This window comes from Hakea prostrata, chromosome 2 (genome assembly GCF_041222555.1).
Source record: "Hakea prostrata isolate BN-2017 chromosome 2, UWA_Hpros_2, whole genome shotgun sequence".
In the NCBI taxonomy this organism is placed as follows: domain Eukaryota; kingdom Viridiplantae; phylum Streptophyta; class Magnoliopsida; order Proteales; family Proteaceae; genus Hakea; species Hakea prostrata.
The window spans coordinates 73,006,539-73,028,118 of NC_142601.1; the positions used below are offsets into that span (position 1 = coordinate 73,006,539).

General features: G+C 36.8%; 3 protein-coding genes across 5 annotated transcripts; 2 read left to right on the forward strand and 1 right to left on the reverse strand.

Moving 5' to 3' along the window:
* Positions 1 to 825: 825 nt before the first annotated feature.
* LOC149026329 (ras-related protein RABB1b) lies at positions 826 to 6,402 on the forward strand. Its single transcript, XM_089146625.1, has 6 exons — positions 826 to 1,091; positions 1,204 to 1,343; positions 4,875 to 4,957; positions 5,056 to 5,260; positions 5,395 to 5,463; positions 6,082 to 6,402. Exons 1-6 carry the CDS (start codon positions 1,046 to 1,048, stop codon positions 6,172 to 6,174), a joined length of 636 nt encoding a protein of 211 aa, XP_089002751.1. The 5' UTR covers positions 826 to 1,045; the 3' UTR covers positions 6,175 to 6,402.
* A 438-nt stretch (positions 6,403 to 6,840) lies between these two features.
* On the forward strand, positions 6,841 to 10,789 carry LOC149026330 (metal tolerance protein 10-like). Of its 3 annotated transcripts, XM_089146623.1 has the most exons (7): positions 6,841 to 7,025; positions 8,601 to 8,813; positions 8,900 to 9,018; positions 9,101 to 9,346; positions 9,495 to 9,575; positions 9,671 to 9,901; positions 9,991 to 10,788. In XM_089146623.1, exons 2-7 carry the CDS (start codon positions 8,630 to 8,632, stop codon positions 10,333 to 10,335), a joined length of 1,206 nt encoding a protein of 401 aa, XP_089002749.1. In that variant the 5' UTR covers positions 6,841 to 7,025; positions 8,601 to 8,629; the 3' UTR covers positions 10,336 to 10,788. The 3 variants fall into 3 exon arrangements, with proteins under 3 accessions (XP_089002749.1, XP_089002750.1, XP_089002747.1); XM_089146621.1 differs by lacking the exon at positions 6,841 to 7,025 and having other exon boundaries at positions 8,366 to 8,813; XM_089146624.1 differs by lacking the exons at positions 6,841 to 7,025; positions 9,495 to 9,575 and having other exon boundaries at positions 8,357 to 8,813; positions 9,991 to 10,789.
* A 978-nt stretch (positions 10,790 to 11,767) lies between these two features.
* Positions 11,768 to 17,752, reverse strand: LOC149026331 (ubiquitin-NEDD8-like protein RUB2). The gene is made up of 3 exons (XM_089146626.1): positions 17,583 to 17,752; positions 13,044 to 13,303; positions 11,768 to 12,121 (listed from the first exon to the last, which is right to left on the reverse strand). The coding sequence occupies exons 1-3, from the start codon at positions 17,673 to 17,675 to the stop codon at positions 12,010 to 12,012; spliced, it is 465 nt and encodes a 154-aa protein (XP_089002752.1). The 5' UTR covers positions 17,676 to 17,752; the 3' UTR covers positions 11,768 to 12,009.
* Positions 17,753 to 21,580: the final 3,828 nt, after the last annotated feature.

Genomic DNA, 21,580 nt, shown 5'->3' on the forward strand with positions numbered 1-21,580 from the left:
CATTGCTTGCGAAACTTTTGGTGCCTTGTTTTTATTATTAATGTAAAGGATAAGTCTCGAATTCAAATTTAAATTCAAATTCAAATATTTGAGTTTGAACTATAATTTATTGGTACTTTAACTATAACTCAAAACTTTTCTTGATCGGTTGGAGATAAGATCAATTAAGATAGAGCTAGTTACGGTGTATTTGAATTAAGAGACTTATCATTTACAATTAAAAAAATAATTTTAAGATAAATCGTAAGAAAATATATGAACGGCTGTGATATCCAACATGTATTTGAATAGATCTACTAAAAGGTAAGAATTTATATAGTCAAGTTTATTTAATTGGGATAAAATATATTATTATTATTATCGTAGTTGTGCTATTTGCAATGGTCAAGAAGATTCTTTTCTTAACCTCCATGTAAAAAATTGAACCCTAACCTAAGTCATGGAAAGTCTAAAGAAGTACATATGGAATCTCTTTACGTGCTCAATTATAAGAATGCGTCCATTTTTTTTTAATGAGAATGGGGAAGTGATTCCTTATCTTTTCTTATTATTTTATTATCCTTTGCCACACATACGTACTTCAAGTATAGTCCAAGCAAAGGCAGCTATAGAACCAGTTTTTAAATATTTAAACTAATTATTTAAAATTATTCATATTCATATTCATATTTTAAGAAAAGAATATCTCATCCAAATTCTACAAGATCATATTATTATCCAAAAATAAAAAGAAAAAAGAAAAAAAGAAAAAAATTAAAGGAAAAATCACGTGTAGATTTAAAATGACAAAGACACCCTTCTCAATTTCAGCACAGTCGTCATTTTTCTGCTGGAAGATAAGCAGAAAGCGTACACTTCCTCTGAGCTCTTAGTCCTCAAAAAGTTACCCTTTTTGTCCGCGTTGCTTCCGGTTTTTCCAATACAGAAGAGAGCTTTGAAAGTTCTTCTCTAATCGTCTACAAATTCTTAGTACCCAAGCTTCATCTCTTTCATTTCTCTTCTGCGCGTTTGAAATCGCTCCATTAGGTTTCACAGATTGTTAGGGATGTCTTACGATTACCTCTTCAAATACATAATCATCGGAGACACAGGTATTTTCTTTTCTACATACATATATATGTATATGTTTTTTAATCTCCGTTTGAGGTGTTGGAAGGAAACCCTATTCCTGATATTCACTACTTGCTAAATTCGGAGTTGCAGGTGTTGGAAAATCTTGTCTTCTGTTGCAATTCACGGACAAGAGATTTCAACCTGTTCATGATCTTACTATTGGTGTCGAGTTTGGAGCTCGGATGATCACAATCGATGGCAGGCCTATTAAGCTCCAGATTTGGGATACGGTCGGTATCTCTTCTGTATCTTTGTTTTGTTAGTTTCAGTCCTTGTCTCCTTTGATTGCTTTGTGACCGACATGAATTATAAGCAACGGATACTACAATAAGCGTAGCACGACGCATGTATGGTGTTTGATTTTTGATTTGTGGAAGACCAATCCTACCTGCGTACTTTGTTTTTAGTAATCAGATGAACACTTTTGGTAGGTTACTATTTTTTTATGAATATCCAAGGACGTTACTTTCTGGAGTTGTTAGTTTTGGATAATACTTTATTACTGGGACAGAGTAAACGATCTCTAATTTTTCAAGGTTTCCTTATTTGACATAGATTTATACCAAGAAAATGCCAAACTTTAGTCAGGAGATGTAGATGAAGTGTTTAAAGGGAAGATAATAGAATGATGTAGGTAGTCTCGTTATCTTCCGATGCTAGGAAAGGAAAGGATTAGCTGGTTTTTCATAGTTGGAGTTTAGGGGTTAATAGTAGTGCTTTTTTGCTTTAGAAGGGTGTGAGAAGGGAGTCATAGCATTTCGCTTTTCGGTTTGTTGTGTGCAGGGTATATTGACCGTCAGGTTCCCCTTTTATGAATATTGGTTGTAAAGTTGGCTCTTTTGGGGTTGTATTCCTTTTATAATCTTATTAGATGCTCCCCTTCTTCGATTGTACATTTCAAATTTCCTTGTCCCATAGTCCAGAGTTTTCTCTAAGTAAAACCCTAATTTTTAGTCCTGTTTGTCCTAATCAGCTAATACTTTTCCTTATGCTTCTTACGTTTTAGTATCATAGTCTTTTAATTCCATGATTTTCCATACTTGTTTATGTTTTTGGCTCACTAGTCATCCACCTTGTGTGAAACACTTAATCCAATTAGTAGGAATTCCCTTGAATGTCATGATTTATCTTCCAGTCGAAGACTGATGAGAAAATTTTCAGTTGCTTTCTCATAATTCTCTTAATATTTTTCCTTACAAGTTTTAGGTTACACTTAGTATTGATAACATTAGATGTGCTGGTTTAGCTAAAGAAGGATTTAACAATGCCTAGCTTCCGAACAATGCAATGGTCCCTTTTTTTTTTGGGGGAGCTATGCACCATTAGGTGTGTGATGGATTATCATTTCCAACACATGGTAAACCAAATAGGAAGAAAATAATTTCTCTGAGTGAGACTGATCACCGGAGCATATCCTTGAAGAAGATCATCTTTCAGGCTTTCAGCTACTGTTCTTGGTTCTGACTGTTGAATATTGCACTCTTCCTTACTCAGGATCTTAGGCCGTCACATGATTGTAAACCTTGATTGTGTGTTCCATTGCTATTGGTATGTCAAGTTGCCCCTGGAGGACAAAGCTGACAAGTTTCCATTTGTGACAAGGAGTCAAGGAATCTAGACAGAAAAATTGGCTGCTTGCTCTCGCCATGTATAATGTCAATTAATCTCTCATTCTAGCCTTATATGCCATGTCTCATTTGATTTAGGTTGCAATGCAGGAGCATTTCCTATGCCACATAATTAATGTTTCTTGAAAGAAAGTCTATGGTTATCTCAGAGAAAGCTGTCTATCTAAGGGGTTGCATGTACAACTCTCTTTTTGAGTAAATTATCGTTTGGGTCATGTCCATCATCTTCCTTTTAGTTGAATTTTCCCCATCTTTTTCTTTTTCTCTTTTTTTTTTTTTGGGGGAGCATCGATTTTAAGTACTATGATTTTTGTGCAAATTTGGGAGCTTATTGAGTTACACTTTACTAAAGGCAAATATGTTACGATCATAGGTTTATTAGGTAAGTTATGACTAAATGTAGTGATGAGGTGTTTGGCTGGGGTGTCACTTGGCCCCCTTATTTTGCAAGAATGATGTAATTATTCTGAATTTGCAGTTTTATTTCACCAATTTATTCAGTTGTTTAGATTTCAGTTCTAAATTCTAATAGTGTGCGATGGATTTCTTTGATTTCATTGTAATCTTCTATATTTCTCTCAATCTCTATCCACTAATCCTGAGAAAGGGGTGGAAATTTCAGATACATGATTAGGTTTTCTAGGATGTAATAAAGCACTAGAAAACCCATGAAAACCAGAAACTCAGTGAACCTACATCTTAAAAATATGGCAGAATCTTGAAGTGAATAGAACTTGCAAATGACAAATCCAATTAGGCTGGATATAGTATGTCACAGAGGTTCTAACTTCTAATGTGTATGGGTGGAAGTATCAGAAGGAACTAAAGGTTAGATTAGAAGAAATTAACATGGACAAAAAATATGAAAAGTAAGAAGCAAACATGGACAAAACTCATTCCCGCCTGCAGGCCCTGCACCCATAGTCCATAACCACTACCACAACCTCCACCCACGCCCAAAAAATAAAAATAGAAAAAAAGGAAAATCAGAGGAAGGGAGGGCAGGAAGAAAAAGAAAATAGAAGTTTTGTCAAGATTTTGGGGGATACCAGTAACCGTGTTGTGTAAAGTCTAAGATGTGTACATCGAAGGACTCCCAGGTATCAGAGGCCTTGACGATCAAAATTCTTTTTTAGTCAATTTGGCTGTCCCATTTATTAATTTTTACCATCAGTTGTGTATTGACTATTGACTAATCTGTATTTTGAGCAGTGGAATTGAGATGGGTTGCTTCATTGAGATGGTAGAGACATCTGTGGGTTTCAGTGAGATTTATTTTATTTTATTGTATATATATTTTGTTGGTTTTGTGGGGTTTTGGTTGGGGTTATCCAGTTCGGGGAGAGTGATGTTGGAAATGATCCTAGCATTTGAAATTTTTCGCTAAAAGTGGGCGTTCTCAAGACTCGAATGCAGACATTTGCCCTGGAAGCCCTGACCTTGTCCTCATATTTGACTAGGCGTTCAGGCTCTTTCTTCTGTTCAAGGCAACAATATGCCTTGTTGACACTAAAATTTTAATTTGCTTCTTTTTCTATGGATTGCTTATATTATGTCGTCTGCCCTTTTATCATATGTTGGTTTTTTCATATTAGGCCACATAATTATATCATAATGAATTGATATGGATTAGATGTTGCATATAACATGATAATTATATAAAAATGTTGGTATGTTGTGAGCCTTCCCAGACTTGCAGTGGTGTCAGCCTCATGTGCTGGGTTTTTTTAATATAATTTTAACATTCTGTATTACATATATTCATTAGTGCATTCCAGGCAAATTCATACTGGCCTAAGCACCCCCTCCCATGCTTAGTTGTCTAGTCATTTTAAAAACCTACATAGTTGTCTTGCTAATTGTCTAGTCATTTTAAAAACCTATATAGTTGTCTTGCTGATAGTGCTGAATTGAAAGTTGTTCTGCTGTGACAATTATCTTTTAAGAAAAAGATTTCAAATTTAGCATGCTAAAGTTTTTGGAGGTGGATATGCTGAACCTTTTAATTTTGCATTTCCTTGTGAAATATGTTTCTTCTGCAAATATTGGATATTGGATGGCATATCAAGTTTGGGATGGAAACTTGAACAGTATTATGAAAATCTAAATCAAGGATCTGGGACCTTTTCTCAGGCTGGTCAGGAATCTTTCAGATCCATTACAAGGTCCTATTACCGAGGAGCAGCTGGAGCTTTACTGGTTTATGATATAACCAGGTATGCATAAATGATATGTGCAGTGGAAGTGTCAGATTTGTGGGCTTTCTGTTAATGTCTCCAACTGAAGATGGGTATATTCAATCTTTTTCATCCAGGAGGGAAACATTTAATCATCTAGCAAGCTGGCTTGAGGATGCCCGGCAGCATGCCAATCCTAACATGACAATCATGCTCATTGGGAACAAGTGTGATCTTGCTCATCGGAGGGCTGTTAGCAAAGAGGAAGGAGAACAATTTGCAAAGGAAAATGGACTGATATTCATGGAGGCATCAGCAAGAACAGCCCAAAATGTTGAGGAGGTAATGCTCCTAAATCCTAGTTGATCCTTTCCATAATATTTATCTTTAGTCTTGCTTGACAAGTTATAACCTTAATTACCTTTTTTGGCCCCTATATTGTGATACTAACTGAGGGGAACAAAATGAAAATTCAGGCCTTCATAAACACTGCCGCAAAGATACTCCAGAAGATACAAGATGGCGTGTTTGATGTATCAAATGAGGTAAAATAATCTTCTTTAATGGAGCTCCCATTGGTCCCAAGATGTACTCCATTTTGTAAAGTTTCTAAACTGCTGATTCTAACTCCAGAACCATTCATCAAGTGCAAAATTGACACACATGCATTTGCACATGCAGAAGCATGTGCCTGCTTGCACACACAAAACACACACGACATTTGAATGAGTCCCTGCTTTCACAGTCACGTACATGTAGATTCTATGCCTGCATCTAGTAGAAAATAAAGGGGCTTACCCAGTGTGAGGTTTCCGTCATAATGTATGGCCTTGCTCTGCTTCATGAGAAACTGTTTCCTGGGTCAAACCTGCAACCACAAAGCTGCAGTGTTGCAACCTTTAACTGTTGCATATAAACTTGCCTTCTACTTAAGCAACCTGCTAGGAATGACTGACCCAATCATAGGGTAACCTGGCAAACAAAAATTTCCTATGCATCTGTCCGGCTGAATTAATGTCCAAATTCTCCCTCTGAATGAATGTTGAGAGTCCCAGGCAGGGATGCCAGATTATTCCTTCCTGGACCAAGGAATTTCCATTGCATATAAGATATTAAATAGAACTAGGCCTTGTATCTGATCTTGATCTTTCTTATGGTGATAGTCATCTGGCATCAAAGTTGGGTATGGCCGTCCACAGGGGCCAGCAGGAGGTCGAGATGGAACTGTTGCTCAGGGTGGAGGATGTTGCAACTAATATCAATTTGTTTCAATCATTGTGTATTTGATCTGTGGACCAATATCCTGTAAAGGAATTTAGTCGTTCTCTTTCAAAGTAATGTAATTTCCAGTAACATCAAATGTATAGCCTTTAGTTAAGAGACAAATGTTGATAGCAAGTAACACCTTTTATTCAAATTGTTTCTGAAATGATCCTCTGGGTTGAATAGTTACTACTGAATACAAAGCTTTGAGTTGTTTTTCATCCTGTGTCACAAGACTTCCTTTTGAGGGTCTTGTATACAAAAGTGAAGGTTCTGTGCCTTAGAACATGAAAAAACAGAAGTGGTGGTGTTTCTTCCTTCTTCCCCTTCATCTATGAGAATGTTCCAATTTTGGTACGAGCGCCGTGGAAAACACTGTTTGAACAATTACGTAAAACAAACTCAAAAGCAGTTTCTTTTTGTGAGTTGAAATAACGGGTAAATAGTCAATGGAGAATTGAAGACTTTTCAGTGGAAAAGGTTGTGGGTATAATTTTTGTTGGTGACATATGGATAATATTTTCAGTTCCAATTTTTCCATATATATATATATATATATATACAGTAATTTCGTGTAAATGCTTGACAAGTGTTCAATTTCCATATTGGAAACTGAATCCGATTTTTGAAACGTGGGAAGTTACTGAAACTGAATAAGAATAGGACAACTCCTTTTCTGCTTCTTCGGATCATTGTTTTCTTCTGATAAGTTAGTTTCTTTTTAAGATTTGAGTCCTCGAACGTTGAATCACACCCAAATACTATAAACAAAAGGCGTAGAAGAAGATACGGAAGTTCAAGTTTCATTACTGATTTCCAGAGCAATCAACGTTGATCTTTAAGGGTATGCAAGCATAAACCTTCATTGTATACTGCTTTATCTTTTATGGGTTATGTCCTTATGGGGTAGGACTGGAATCTGTCTGCATCAGTGCATACTCTGCTTGTTTGAAGTGGGTTGGCATGTGAATCATCTACTAGTTTGATAATATACTGTAGATATATTATCACTTCCTGTATATGCTGTAGTCCCTTGTGGTCTCCATGGATTCTTATTCCCTTGTGGTCTCCATGGATTCTCATTCGATTTTGATGTGAATCAGTTCTATCAGAACCAAGATTTGTACCGATGAGGTTAAACCAAACAATCTGGAAGTGGGTTCCATCGCCACCACGGATTTGGAACAAAGGATCTCTTCTGGAAAGAAAGGTTGGAACGAACACTTTCGCCTATACCATTCAATTAGGTTTCCAGTTCAAGCTCTTCTGACTCTGGATGTTTACGTAATCTTACCATTACACCCAACGCTAGTTGGGTTGGTAAGGATTGCAGCTTTGGTCGATGTGACCTCGTTCCCTGGATTCTAATCCTCTCTCTAGAGACCCATGAAGCATACATTGTCTTCCCTTGCTTGCGAATTGAATCTGATTCAGATTCCTTAATTCGTCTGTAACTTAGGAACTAGCAGTTGCCATGAATTGGAATTGTGTCCTTTCAAAATAAACTTCCTTGAAGCTGTATGCATGGGTGGGTTTTGATACTTGTTGGATCGACTTCCTCATCCATTCTGACAAACTGACCTTGTCAGGTTGAAAAAGAAAAATACTTGTGCAACAGTGATATTGCCTATTGCGATCTAGTGGTCATGCATGGCATGGATTTGAGTAACACCACACCTCATCAAGTGGTCGAGATGGGAAAAACAGAAAAGTATATGAGGTGACCTATACTCCTCCACTATAATGGATATGATGCGATAAAACATCAATGTTGTGGTCCCAATATCAATCCTAACTTATAGCATATTGCACTGAGTAATTAATTAGTAGGCTCAGATCAATTATAAGCCTAGGAGTTCCATTAATGTCACCATTAAGAGGTGTCTCTGTCCTTGGGTCCTGTCTTATTTAGTCACACTTCACTTATATACTACTAAATATTATTAATAACAACAAAACAAGATAAGAATAACAATAGTGTGTGATTTAGTGATTGTATTACGTAACCCATTTGCTGTTAGATACTATATATTCTTGTTTCTTCTCGATGAGTTGGTTCATTTGTTGTTGCAGATGTTGAGTGTAAAATTCATCTCATTTTGTAACTTTATATCTTATTTCTTAATAGAAAAAGAAAATTTTAACTCTTGATCTCATTTAGTGTTCATCTTTAATTGAACCAACCATTTGCGTTAACATCAAGTCTTAATTAAGTAACAAAACCAGTGTGCAGAATCCACTGTGGCTACGCGGTCCAAGAAATCTTTATCACTAGTTTGTTTCTTTCCTTTTTGTGGGTAATAAAAATATGGAATCAGAGAATGTCTCAAATTAAAATGGAACTGTTTGCTTCCATATAGAAAGACCCACTGTACACAGTACACATTGACATCATTTAATTCTGCTACTGCTTTTGCAGTTCCAAATCTATTGGGTTTTGGGAGAAAAATGGCCGGAGAAGTTGGAAATGATTCCTCCGAATATGGAACAGAGCTTCTATCTCCAACTAGGGAAGGAGAAACAGTGACTGAGCCGAGTCACCACCACTCATGGAAACTTAACATAGATGAATTTCGCTTATTGGAAATACCCAAAGACTCTAATTCTGGTTCCGGTGGCTTCTTGAAAATGAGTAAGCTCTGTCTGCTTCTCCTACTTCATATGGATTTCTTGACAAAACCCTCGTACATCAGATTTTTTTCTCTCTTGCATTTTCAGGAAAGAATGGAAGAAAAAAGATTGCAAAATATTACAAAGTGCAGGAGGACCTTTTGAAAGATTTCAGTGAGATGGAAACGATTAATGAATCGGGCTTGGTACCTGGAAGTCTCACTGAGGTAACTAACACAGTAACACATCTCGCGCTCTCTTTCACCTCTCTGTTTTAACTGACGAGATTAAGAATCTGGGTCTGTGCAGAGTGAGCTGAAGCAATTAGCAAAGAACGAGAAGATGGCTATCAATATATCTAACTTGGCGAACCTGGTGCTTTTCATTGCGAAAGTGTATGCTTCAGTCGCGAGTAGATCGTTGGCAGTGATTGCATCGACATTGGATTCTCTCTTAGATCTCTTATCTGGGTTCATTCTATGGTTCACTGACCATGCCATGAGAAAGCCCAATCAATTTCACTATCCCATCGGCAAAAATCGGATGCAACCAGTGGTGAGTTTTCAGTTTCTTCTGTTTATTCCGTTAATGTTGCTTTCAGAACTCAGAAAATCAATCTGAAAATAATGTTTCCTCGTTTTCAACAAACGCCCAGTTAATATTATTGATTGATGATGTTTGAGTTTCTCCATCCTACATACAGGGAATCATTGTTTTTGCCTCAGTAATGGCAACTCTAGGATTCCAAATACTGTTAGAATCTGGTCGAGAGCTTATCACTAGGGTATTAAACTCTGAGCTTGGATCTCTGGGCACCTGTTATTTACCAGTTAACTTGATTATTTCTGTATAAGTAACCACCATTAATGGCCGTTGCAGTCTCGTCCCAGCTTAGACCGTGACAAGGAGATATGGATGATAGGCATCATGGTTTCTGTTACAGTAGTAAAATTTGGGCTCATGATACTCTGCCGAAGATTCAAGAATGAAATTGTTAGAGCCTATGCTAAGGACCATCTCTTTGATGTGATTACCAACTCCATTGGTCTTGTAACAGCAATCCTTGCAATTAGATACTATTGGTGGATCGATCCAACTGGAGCTATACTGGTGATTAATTGGGTTCCAAGTTTTCTTTTTTTTTCGAAAAAATCTAGGCAAATCTCTGACTGAAACAATGTTGTTACATATGGTTGCAGATAGCATTGTACACAATGAGTACATGGGCAAGAACAGTAAAGGAGAATGTGTGGTCATTGATTGGTCGAACAGCACCTCCAAATTACTTGTCAAAGCTAACATATCTGATATGGAACCACCATGAAGAGATTAATCACATTGATACAGTGAGGGCCTATACATTTGGTGCATATTACTTTGTAGAGGTGGACATAGTTCTTCCAGAGGACATGCCCTTAAACAAAGCGCATAATATTGGTGAGACACTTCAAGAGAAACTAGAGCAACTCCCAGAGGTGGAAAGAGCTTTTGTGCATATAGATTTTGAGTGTTCTCATAAACCAGAACACCAGGCCAAGGTCTGAGATCATTGATGTCACTGATACTAGTAATGTTGTTTGTCATTACTGATTAAAATGTCCTACGTGTGTCAAAAATCTCCCTTTCTTCCCTTGCAAATTTGTTCTGGAAAACTTTGCCATCAATCAATTGCAAATTTCTTCATCAGTAAAAATTGAGAGGGTACCTACAGAGCATTCCATGTCACCCCAACCTGGGGAGAATTTTAAAGCATTAAACAGAACAAAGCATGGCTTGGCTTACTCAGATTTCTTGCAAAAGATAATAGTTGATGCATTGAAGGCAAACTCAAATGACCAGAGCAAGATATGTGGCTCCACTTCCTTGGATTTAGGTCTTGTAGGTTATAATATCCGAAAGTAACACCATTTTTTGCAGACATACATCAAGAAAACTATGAATAAATATCCCATTTATTGAAATTTCAAAGGAATTTCAAGTTTGACAACTACCCAAATAATTATTTATTCTCTAAAACCTAATACACGCAAAGTGGTGCATCACCTTCAATTGAGAGGAAAAAGGTAAAAACAGTTAAATGGGGGATTAATGCAATGTTGCTTTCTACCATCCCTTCAAAATCACTTTCACAATAATTCTACCATGCGTTTTCGCTTCCTATTTGATGGAAATGACGTTTGGTGCGGTTCCAGGTTACCAGAATAACCTTATGCATATCTTCTCCAAGTCATACCTTGCTGATAGGGGTTACTTACTAGTAGGGGCATAATCGAACCAGATTCAGATCGAATAGTGATAATACCATATTCACATTCTATTATATTCAGACAGATTCAGATAATAATATCCTATTAATTTTCAAACGGAATTCAGTCAAATTCAGATGATAATCAAAGAATTATTTTTTAAATAGATTCTTTTAAGGGGCATGAATACAGATTTAATATAAATTTTCAGACTACTTATTTTCATATTTACCTTTTTATTTTTAAGGGCTAAATTTGAAATTTAAGAATTTAATAACTTTAATAGCTACTTTTAGTAAAAAAAAAATAAAAAAAATAGTCACATCACACGTAAAAATTGATAAAAATAAGAAAAATAAATTTAAATAATTAACATAATCGGATAATTTCATTGGACAGATAATAATCAATAAAAAAAGAATATACCATACCCGCATCATATTAGTAATCGGACAAATTCAGATATCTCAAAACGGATGTGGATGTGAAGGAAGCAAATTTTAGTCATCCATTTACACCCCTACTTACTCTCCTACTTACATGTAGACACGTAGAGAGAGTGCCATGCATTGCAAAAAGAAAAGGAAAAATTCATGGACCTAAACATAGCATTGCTTAAAGACTAAAAACCACAAGCATACTTCCAGAAGAAGCCAATGACAAAGTAAGCCCAATGCACTCCTGGGGTTAAAAATTGCCCCCCGAGGAGAGGAGGGGGGGGTGTTTTAAAAGAAATGAGATGCCACCTGAAAACACAAACTCTTGATGAAAGTGATCTAGACAAAACTTGTCATAATTTGTTTTCCTTCAAAATCCCAAATGTTTTTACACCAAAATATAATCTAAGATCACTAAACTTGTCATAATTTGTTTTCCTTCAAAACCCCAAATGTTTTTACACCAAAATACAATCTACCTATCCAAAACAAGTTCACAGGGAAGGTAGAAAAATTTAGAGAATGGAGAAGATCATCAAAAACCACCACCCCTGAGAGCAAGCACAAGATGAAGGACAGAGCCACCTTCGATATTGTAGTCTTTGGCCGTTTTATCATCCGCAAGCTGCTTACCAGCATAAATGAGCCTGCGATTAAGGAAGTGAACAACAAATCCATGTAAGACTGTCAATGACCAACACATATAGAGAGACAGACGCAGATAATTATCCATTCCAATGGGATGTGTGCAATGGTCGCTGGAACAACCCCATGGCGACGAATCTGGAGCACCCAATTTGCAGCACAGGTAGGCTAGCCCCTTTAGGCAACCTTATCCAACTGCAGGCAGGCTAGTCATGATAGAGCTCTCAAAAGAACCCAATTTGTCATTTTCAAGTTTCATTTGCTGCAGAGGCTGCAGTGAATGGTCACGATGATGCCACATGGACCGAAAGCAATCTAACGGTGTTAACTAAACTGACAGGGATACATGTGTAAATATAACTTTCTTTTTTTACATTCAAATGTTTAATATTTTACAAATTTACAATACGAAACCTTGACTCTACCTGCCAGTTTGTTTAACACCGTTAGATCACTTTTTGTCCATGTGGCATCATCATGACCTTTTGTTGCAGGCAGCAAGCGCTGCAGCAAATAAAAATCCATTTTCTACCAGTTTGGTGTCAAAACTAATAATGAAACTTCTCCTCCTCTGTATTTAATTGTTACAGAGTGATTTAGATGGGCCATATCAGGATTCTACTAGTGGCATCTCTTAATTTCTGATCCATCGGACCAGAGGTTTTCAGGATATCAGCAATTGATTTACCATCTGTACTAAGCTCATTAGAGTTTAGTGGTCATCTGACCATCAGGTTTGTTTCTATTGATTATTCTCCTGACCTGGATTTAATTCTCTAAGAAAAGTCCGGTTTTGGTACTGTTTTTATCATTCAAATACAGTTCAAAATAACCATCCACATGCACGAATATGTAAAGATATATATATGTGTGTGTGTCTGCGTGTTTGAGAGAGAGAGAGAGAGAGAGAGAGAGAGAGAGTACCTTTGTTGCACTGGGGGAATCCCTTCTTTCTCCTCGACTCTCTCCTTGATCCGATCAATAGTATCAGTAGGTTCAATGTCAATCTCAATTTCCTTTCCAGTAAGGGTCTTCACCTTGATCATGGTTCCTCCCCGAAGCCTCAGAACCAAGTGAAGTGTAGATTCCTTCTGGATGTTGTAATCTGCAAGAGTACGACCATCTTCCAATTGTTTCCCAGCAAATATCAGTCTCTGCTGATCAGGAGGGATACCTTCCTTATCCTGAAAAAGTATTTACAACTTTTATTTAGTTTAAGACACTGAAAGGGAAAGGAGGGGGGGGGGGGCTTAAGGCATATTCTCAATGGCAACAGATGCTGGCTTAGATCATACCAACGAAGATCTGCTGCAACTAATAAAAAAGGGGTGGGGCAGGGGGGGTATTTGGTAAAATTGAGCATCATACAACACACAAGATCTTTCATTTACTTGTCATTTATGGCCACAACTAATTAAAAGAGGGGGGGGGGTGTCAGGCACAATTGACCATTATACAACACAAGATCTTTCATTGACTTGATATTTATGCGTATGGAAAAGATTATGATGGACTTTTAGCCATACGATTAACTTCTTACCAGATAAGGAAAGCTCCCCCAAAAAAAAAAATTTGAAAAAAAACCATCATGAAATTTCACAAGAAAATCTTGAGGAATTTACTAGATGATAATAGTTTACCACATTTGAATACACCAGATGATAATAGGTTACCTCATGAAGAGTCATGCAAATCTGGGGTTTGAAAACCTGCTTGGAACAGTTACAGGCCCACCCAAGTATTATATAACTCAATTCATGAGCACAAGGGGCAAACAGTAATTTGAAGTTTTACGCGAGATATAACAAAAAGACTGATAAATAAATAATAACCGGAGTGGCAGTACCATAATTAATCCAAAATTGTACAGGAGATACAATAGATTTGCAATCAATAAAAGCACAAAACACTAGAACAAGTAAAGGAAAGGTAACATATGAATAAAAGGGGCAGTTACAGGATGGAACAAAATATGGATAGTAGTCAGAAGAAAAAGGGTAAGGTAAAACAGGAAAGTGATTGTCTTCAACCTTCCATCAAGGGTCAACAGTATCTCATCATATGGCCAGAAAACCACTCTCCCAACATTCCTAGGTTCCAGAATCAGACTTACATGTCTACCACAATACCATCACCAAAAACCACCAGGAACAAGCAGCAGCAACAATAGAAACCCTAGTATTCCAATCGCAAACAGAAAGCTCAAACCGAAGACACAAAAATCAAACCACATAGGTTTCTGCCAAAGGAATTCTCACAACCTCAATGTTAATAACTCCATGGATAGGACAGAAACAATTAAATAAGATGATAGGAAACAAAAGGATAAATAAGAAGAATCAGCGATACCAAAAGTGAGTATAGGCACAAATTAAATCTGAGTATCATCTGATTATGATGGTATCCAAAGAAAAAAATTAGAGTCTCCTACCCTAAAACTGACACAAAGGCATCTTAATTAGGACAGCAATAAAGCTTTACTCTATTGTGAACTCAAATCTTCTTCTTTCCACAGCTGAAACAAAGAAAAGAAACAATTAAAATAATTCCTAATCTATCCAACACCTATTTTGCATTAGTGGGCTATAGAATCCATGACTACAACTTGAGGAAAATCCAAATATTAGCCTTTGAGGTGTATCCATGTCAGGAAAATCACCGGAAGAAAAACTTCATGATGGGGGTGTATAAGTTTCTATCAATTAACAATGACTTCTTGTTCTTCCAACTTCTCGAACTAGGTTCATAATGTGGTGAACAGAATCAAAACAACGCAATATGCACCATCACATATAAGCAAACAGAAAATCAACACATAATTCTCGAAGTGAATAATTATCTGACCGGTGTCTAAGAGCATTTCAACAACAAATCAGGCGAAAAGTTGTAACTTTGCCTTCCATTAATAAACACAGCAGCAAATTTTCTGGTGCAAGTGCACTCTTAAAACTTTAATAAAACAAGAAAAGAAGTCCACAGTCACGTTCGTGATTAAAATGAATCTAAGGTGGCTGAATAATGATAAGATGGATACTAGAAACAAAAGATTAAGGATCTGTTTGGAACAAAAATCATGACTTGTAGAAACAATGGAATGATGCAAAGGGAAAAAAAAAGAGAAAGAGCTTAAAAACTCAACTTTAACTTTATTTTCTTCTAAAGAGTTTTTTACATGTCACCCACTTTTAGGGGGTGAAACTCAAGGTTTCCCACTATTATGGCTAAAATTACATGTCACTCACTTCAATATTACAAGTTACCCACAATTAGGTTTTTCTTATCAAGATTTTGTTAAGTGAGAAATAAAATGACCCTAATGCCCTTTGGGCAGTACCCCCATTTAATACCCTCCCATACCCAACCCTACCCACACTCGCAAGAAAACTCTCTACCCATCGTTCCCTACCAGAAATCTCTCTCCCACCCCTCCTCATTCGTCATTCAAGGGTTTCTTGAAAAATCGATTGGACTCCTCTTACAGCCAAGGTCATGAACGATTACTTCAAATCTCATGTACTGAAATTCTAGTCAGAATTCGAGTAAGTAAGTTGGAAAACTTTGTTTAATTCCAATTGAGGCATGTTTCTCCTGATGAGGTAGTTACAACTAAACATTTATGAAAATTTTGGATCAATTCATTTTGTAACCTAATTTGTCAGGGAGCACCGCGTTAGCCGCAAGGGAGTTCAAAAGTGGAGAAGAATGGCGAGACGGAGAGAGAGATTTTTGGCAGGGGTGTGATGGTTTCCAACACAGATTCCGGCGAGGTGTAGGTAGATGGATGAAGGCAGAATCCCTTCACCCACCTAAGGGTTGGGTATGGGAGGGTATTATATGAGGGTAATTTAATTGCCCAAGGGCATTAGGATCATTTTACTTATCACTTAACAGAATCTTGATTGAAAACCTAATTGTGGGTAGCTTATAATATTGCAACTGGATGACATGTAACTTTTAGCCATAATAGTGGGGATTCCCGAGTCCCATAATAGTGGATGACATGTAAAAAACTCTTTTTTCAAAACAAAAATCCTTGATTCATTGACCATTACCAACATAAATATAAATAGGAAAAATACCTTACGTAATCTAAAAAAAAAATGGAAATATAACCAACTAGAAACTACCAAGTTACCATCCTCCAAGACTAAATAAACATAAAATTCAGACGCAATAAACAAACATCCTAGAAACCTACTAGACTCTCAAGACTCGCATCAAATTAGTTTGGGTAAGTCCTATGTTGTATACCTGCATCATTATGTTTGTAACTAGATTAGGTGCTTATATTTCTAATACATTGCTTGGGATGGCCAACATTTACTTCTTATCTCATCACAAAGATCCTATAGATGCCAACTACTAAAGTATGTATACGACTATATGAGTAAGTATGGCAACTGCCCACACTGTACTACATGCATACAGAATTCTCGACACAAGTTGTCTTTGTGTACTTGTCTCCGCTAGTCTACTAAATGAATGCAAATTATGTAATTTGTTTGTATGTATGTTAATAAGGTAGGCAATGGCAATGGTAAATTTTAGTAGGTGTATATGTACTCCAATGGTGTCAGAATCCAAAGCAGAACATGTCAAACACACAAAAAAAAACATTGAAGATCATAGCTTCTATAGAATATGAGTAACCATTCTGAAGAAAGAATTGCAATTAAAAATGGGTGAATATTTATTAAAGCTTCCGGAACAATCTCGTCTTTGTGTTTTTACCCAAACAAAAATTAAGAGAACCCCATGATCCACTGCCATAAAATATGCCGGAAACGGATTAATTTTGAATCATAAGTGAAGTGACAAAAGAATGTTCGGATATTAACCAACAGATAAAATAAAAGGAGCCAGAAACAATCCATGCAATCAAACAGAGAGGCCCGGAATTAAATACACAAGAATGTCATAAAATTTCTCAAGTCTTGGCCCAAGGGACGCATGAATCAAAGTTGACGAAATAATAGTGAAATATTCAAAAATAGAACTAAGAACTGACCAGCGCAGTTGATTAATCAAGAGTGCAATAGGACCAGAAAAGAAAATATAAAGCCTGTACGGATGCCTAAGAAAATTATATGTGAGTTGAACAAACCCAAAATATGTAATGAACAACACAATAACAGGAAACGGAAGCCCAGAACTTATCTCGAGCACCGTTCGAGCCGAGGGGAAAAAATTATTCTCCAAAAGCAGGAAAAGCATTACAGAGCTAAAACTACCTTTCAGCTCTATAGCTAAAAACACCACTGACAGAAGGAATTCAGAGAAGCCCTATAGCAACATCGTGTAAAGGCAAACCAAGAAAAAAAGATATTCTACAAATCACGCAAAACTAAATTCTTTTGACAATCTCCAACAAAATGATCAGGAGAACAAAAAATAAAACCCAACAAACAGTGAAAAAATTGAGAAGAAAATACGAAAACAAAGAGGAGAGAAAAAGAAATAGACCTGAATTTTGGCCTTGACATTATCGACCGTATCGCTACTCTCGACTTCGAGAGTGATAGTTTTCCCGGTTAGGGTTTTTACAAAAATCTGCATGTTGGTGATCGCTCAAGCTTCAGCGAAAGAGCGGGAGCTAAAGAAGAAGAAGAAGAAGAAGAAAAAGGGCAAGAACGCGATTTATGCGTTTGGGCTAATGGGCCGTCGGCATCACATATTTATAGCCACTAAAGTCCAACTCAGATTCTTCTACTCCTCTTTTCAGTCTTGGAGTGAGTGTTTAGAGAATATCAAAGTTCGTGGTGGGCCCCACCTCCGTTTTCGATTCGCGCTTGTTAAAGAACGAATGGGCCTTTGGGCCTTGAGCCCCTACCTCTTGAAAAAGGACTAGACCCCACAACTATTCCAATTTGTGTTGTTTTTTTTCTGGGTTAAACAACGAGTGGGCCTTGGGCCCCAGCTCTTGAGAACCCTTTACAAAAGAAGATGGATTTTGTTCGAAACCGAATGGTTGACATTAATCGGGCCGGTCTAAAGAAGGAAAGATACCTGTTCCGATTCCAATGCCACTTTATCGCCCCGAATCCGAACCAAATCCGATAATAAATTTCCATCTGACACATGCGGGTCACACGTGAGACATCATTCCATTTTAGGGTTTTCTTTTTGTATGAATTGGATTCCTCTCTCTCTCTCTTTTTTTTTTTTGGTAGAAGAATGAATTGGATTCCTATTTCATTAACTATATTGGTTTTTGCTAATGTTTAGTAATTGTTACGATTTGTAATATTTTTTTTCCTAATCTGTGAGAATAAAATAAATTTATAGCAATTTATGAGAGCCATTGTGGTTTTTGTGATGAATGTATGTTATATATTAGAAACTCCAATCTCTTCTGATTTTCTTGTCCTTCTTTCGATCTATGCTTTTCACCTTGTTACATCAATGATTAAAACTGGTTATCTCCACCTTTGCGAATCATCTCTCATGAAAACTTGTCCACTTTGATGGTGATTGTGATCTTCTTCTTCATTTTAGTAGTCTTATCCTCAACAAACATGTTCGAGATTATATGTCCAAGAAGTAAAGAAAACAGGTGAACCAATACAACATGGTTTGGAAGATAAATGACTAACACACATAGATCCTCTATGTGCAAGCAGGGCATGTGTCTACCAGGACAATGCCATGCCTATGGTATTTGGGTGGGTGTGTCTACACCACAGGCAAGCGCATAGATGCATGCCCTGCCTGAATGTAGAGGATTTGGATCCCTAGAAAATAGTATTGGAGAGAGCAGAAAAGTGAAATTGTGCATGTAACGTCAGTGAGTTGTGAGGAGGAAGAACAAGAAGAAAAGATTTGAGAGGAGGGGACAATGATATAGATTATCCATGGAAGCTATTAAAATAGTGAAACCACATCACATGGAAGATATAGTTTATTGGTCAATTGTTTCACATTTTTGCAACACATGAATCTTGTCTTGAATCTATCTATTTATTTACACTAAAATTGTTAGGTAGAGAAGTCATTTGCATATAGTGATCTTGAGTGAAAAAATAATATTTGCTAATTCTTGTGAGGAATTCATAAAGTATGTCAAAGAATGCCTCCTAATCATTAACACCTTCAACATCCAATTAATGATAGTGTCCTCATCTTCAAAGACAAGTCATTTGCATATTTCAAGAATACAAGGACATATCATTTTGAGCCTTTGAGTTTGTCTAACCATTTTGATTTTGGTATTCATCCCAAGTATTTAATTTCTATTAATCTTTCAAGTGAAAGCCATCATGTGGTAAAATATTAACTTTGGATGTGCATTTTTTCATTCATTTTTTTTTTTTTTTTTTTGTCAATTCATACTTCTCAGTGGAGAGGTCATGGGTTTGACCCTTGCGGATGACAAAGCTTCCTCTAAGAATGTAATCGAGGTGCAAAAAAACAGGCCGGGATGAAACTTAGACACCAAAAATAAAAAATAACATACATATAACTTAATTGTTTGTAACATCCAACACTACGAATATATACTCAAAAATAAAAAAAATGTGAGCACACCAACCAAGTTAAGTACACAAGATTATTATTATTATTATTTTATAAATATATATTTATTCATAAGAAACCTGTGGAATACATATGATGAAGCGAAACATAATAGAATACAAACATTTCTACATTTTCTTGTTTTTCTTTTGAAGCGGATGGATGGTGAATAAGGAAGGGTTAATTGTTTTCGGAGGTGGAATGATGGAACTAAGGTTGATCCATTTTAGTAGCTAGCTAGGTAGTAGGTACCGATAAAATCCAAATGATAAAAGAAGAGAAATATTGTTGTTGGGGATGATGATGCATCATGCATGCATGATTCTTTCATTCATTCTTTATTTGAGAAACCTTGCACAACGTGTGGCCCTGGTGCATTTTCTCTTGTAAGGATTAGCTCTTCCACTCTTCCTACAATTATAGTAAGATTTACCTTTATTCTTGCAAGGAACCCTATTTTTTAACAATGCATCATAGCTAATGTAATTTCCTTTAGCCACCATTAAGGCTCTTCGATCAGAAACTCGGATTGAATCAGCACCGCCAAAGAGCGAAGACGATTCGGCCATCAGTGCCACCATCAGAGCCAAGGCGGAAAAGAGAAGGATCAAACGCGAGAGGCGAGTGGCACCCATGCTTAAGATGTTGAGAATGGGAATGCCGCCACCACCACGTTTGATAGATGCTAATGGGCTTTGCTTTCTTCTTATATGTCGAATTTTTGCCTCTCGAGGGGGAAAAAACCCTCAAGTGAGAAGAGAGAGAGAGAGAGAGAGAGAGAGGGACTAGCGGTGGAGAAAACACATCATCGTGCAGCATTCATGGAGCATTCATGGGAAGAGAGAGAAAGACACTTGTGATGGAGGGTTCACATCTTCTACAATTTTCACTCTCTTTAATTTCAATCTGTTTAGGATTGCGATAGGTGGCAGGCAATTATTCAAAGATTAAAATTAATAACAAATTAAAAACTGAATTTAATAAATTCCTAAAACTAAGCCTCAAGAAAATAAAAGTGATGAAATTGGTAGATATTTAAGAATTTATTAGATTCGGTTCCTAGTTGTAAGAACTACTAGGAATTGCAGGGAGTGAAAATTGTAGAAAATGTGAACTCTTTGATGATGGTGCATGGTAGTAGTGGTGTACCCCGTATGCATCAAAGTCCAACACGTGTTTTTAGAGAAAGGAACGAGTCAAAATTTGTTCTAGTGGTAAAAACAACACCTCTTAATGAAGAGGTCATAGATACGACTCTCACTGAGGCATATGTGATCCCCTATATCCATTTTTTTAAAACATAGCAGTTTTGTTCAGCCCAAGGAGATCAGCTTCAAAGATGTGGGATTCAAGGATCTCTTTCCAATCAATTCTTCCATTCACAAACATAGCTGAGGACTTGAAGGTTTAGACACTCAGGGTTGAGCCTGTGGACAAATGTTGTCATTGACAGAAGTTGTCGGAGAAAGGGAGTTGCAGAGATGATGTGATGTGGTGATGAAGATGATTGATGAATAGAAAAGATTCGTAGGTGAAGATGGCAAGTGAGTAAGAGAGAAGGGGCATTTAGTTCATTCTAGAGTCATGCTGTAAAAATCATCTTTTCATGTACAAATTAACACAAAATTGGTTCAAATTCAATTGGGTAATGGTAATTTATCAAGTTGTGAATCGTGGTTATCGAACCCATAACCTCTCCACTAAGAAGTGTTGGTTACTAGCCAAGAAACACTACAATTCTCTTTAGGAACACGTCATGCCGTAACTCCAGCGTCATCAGAAATTTGTGCAGACGCAAGACAAAAAATCCATGGCGGTGATGTTATGATATTTACTTTCCTTTTCTCCTTTTGATTGTTCTACTCTCTCCATTTTGGGGGGGCTCCAACTAATATCAAAACTCCAAGCTGCCCTCATTGTCATCCCCTCCAATTGCTCTCCTATGATAT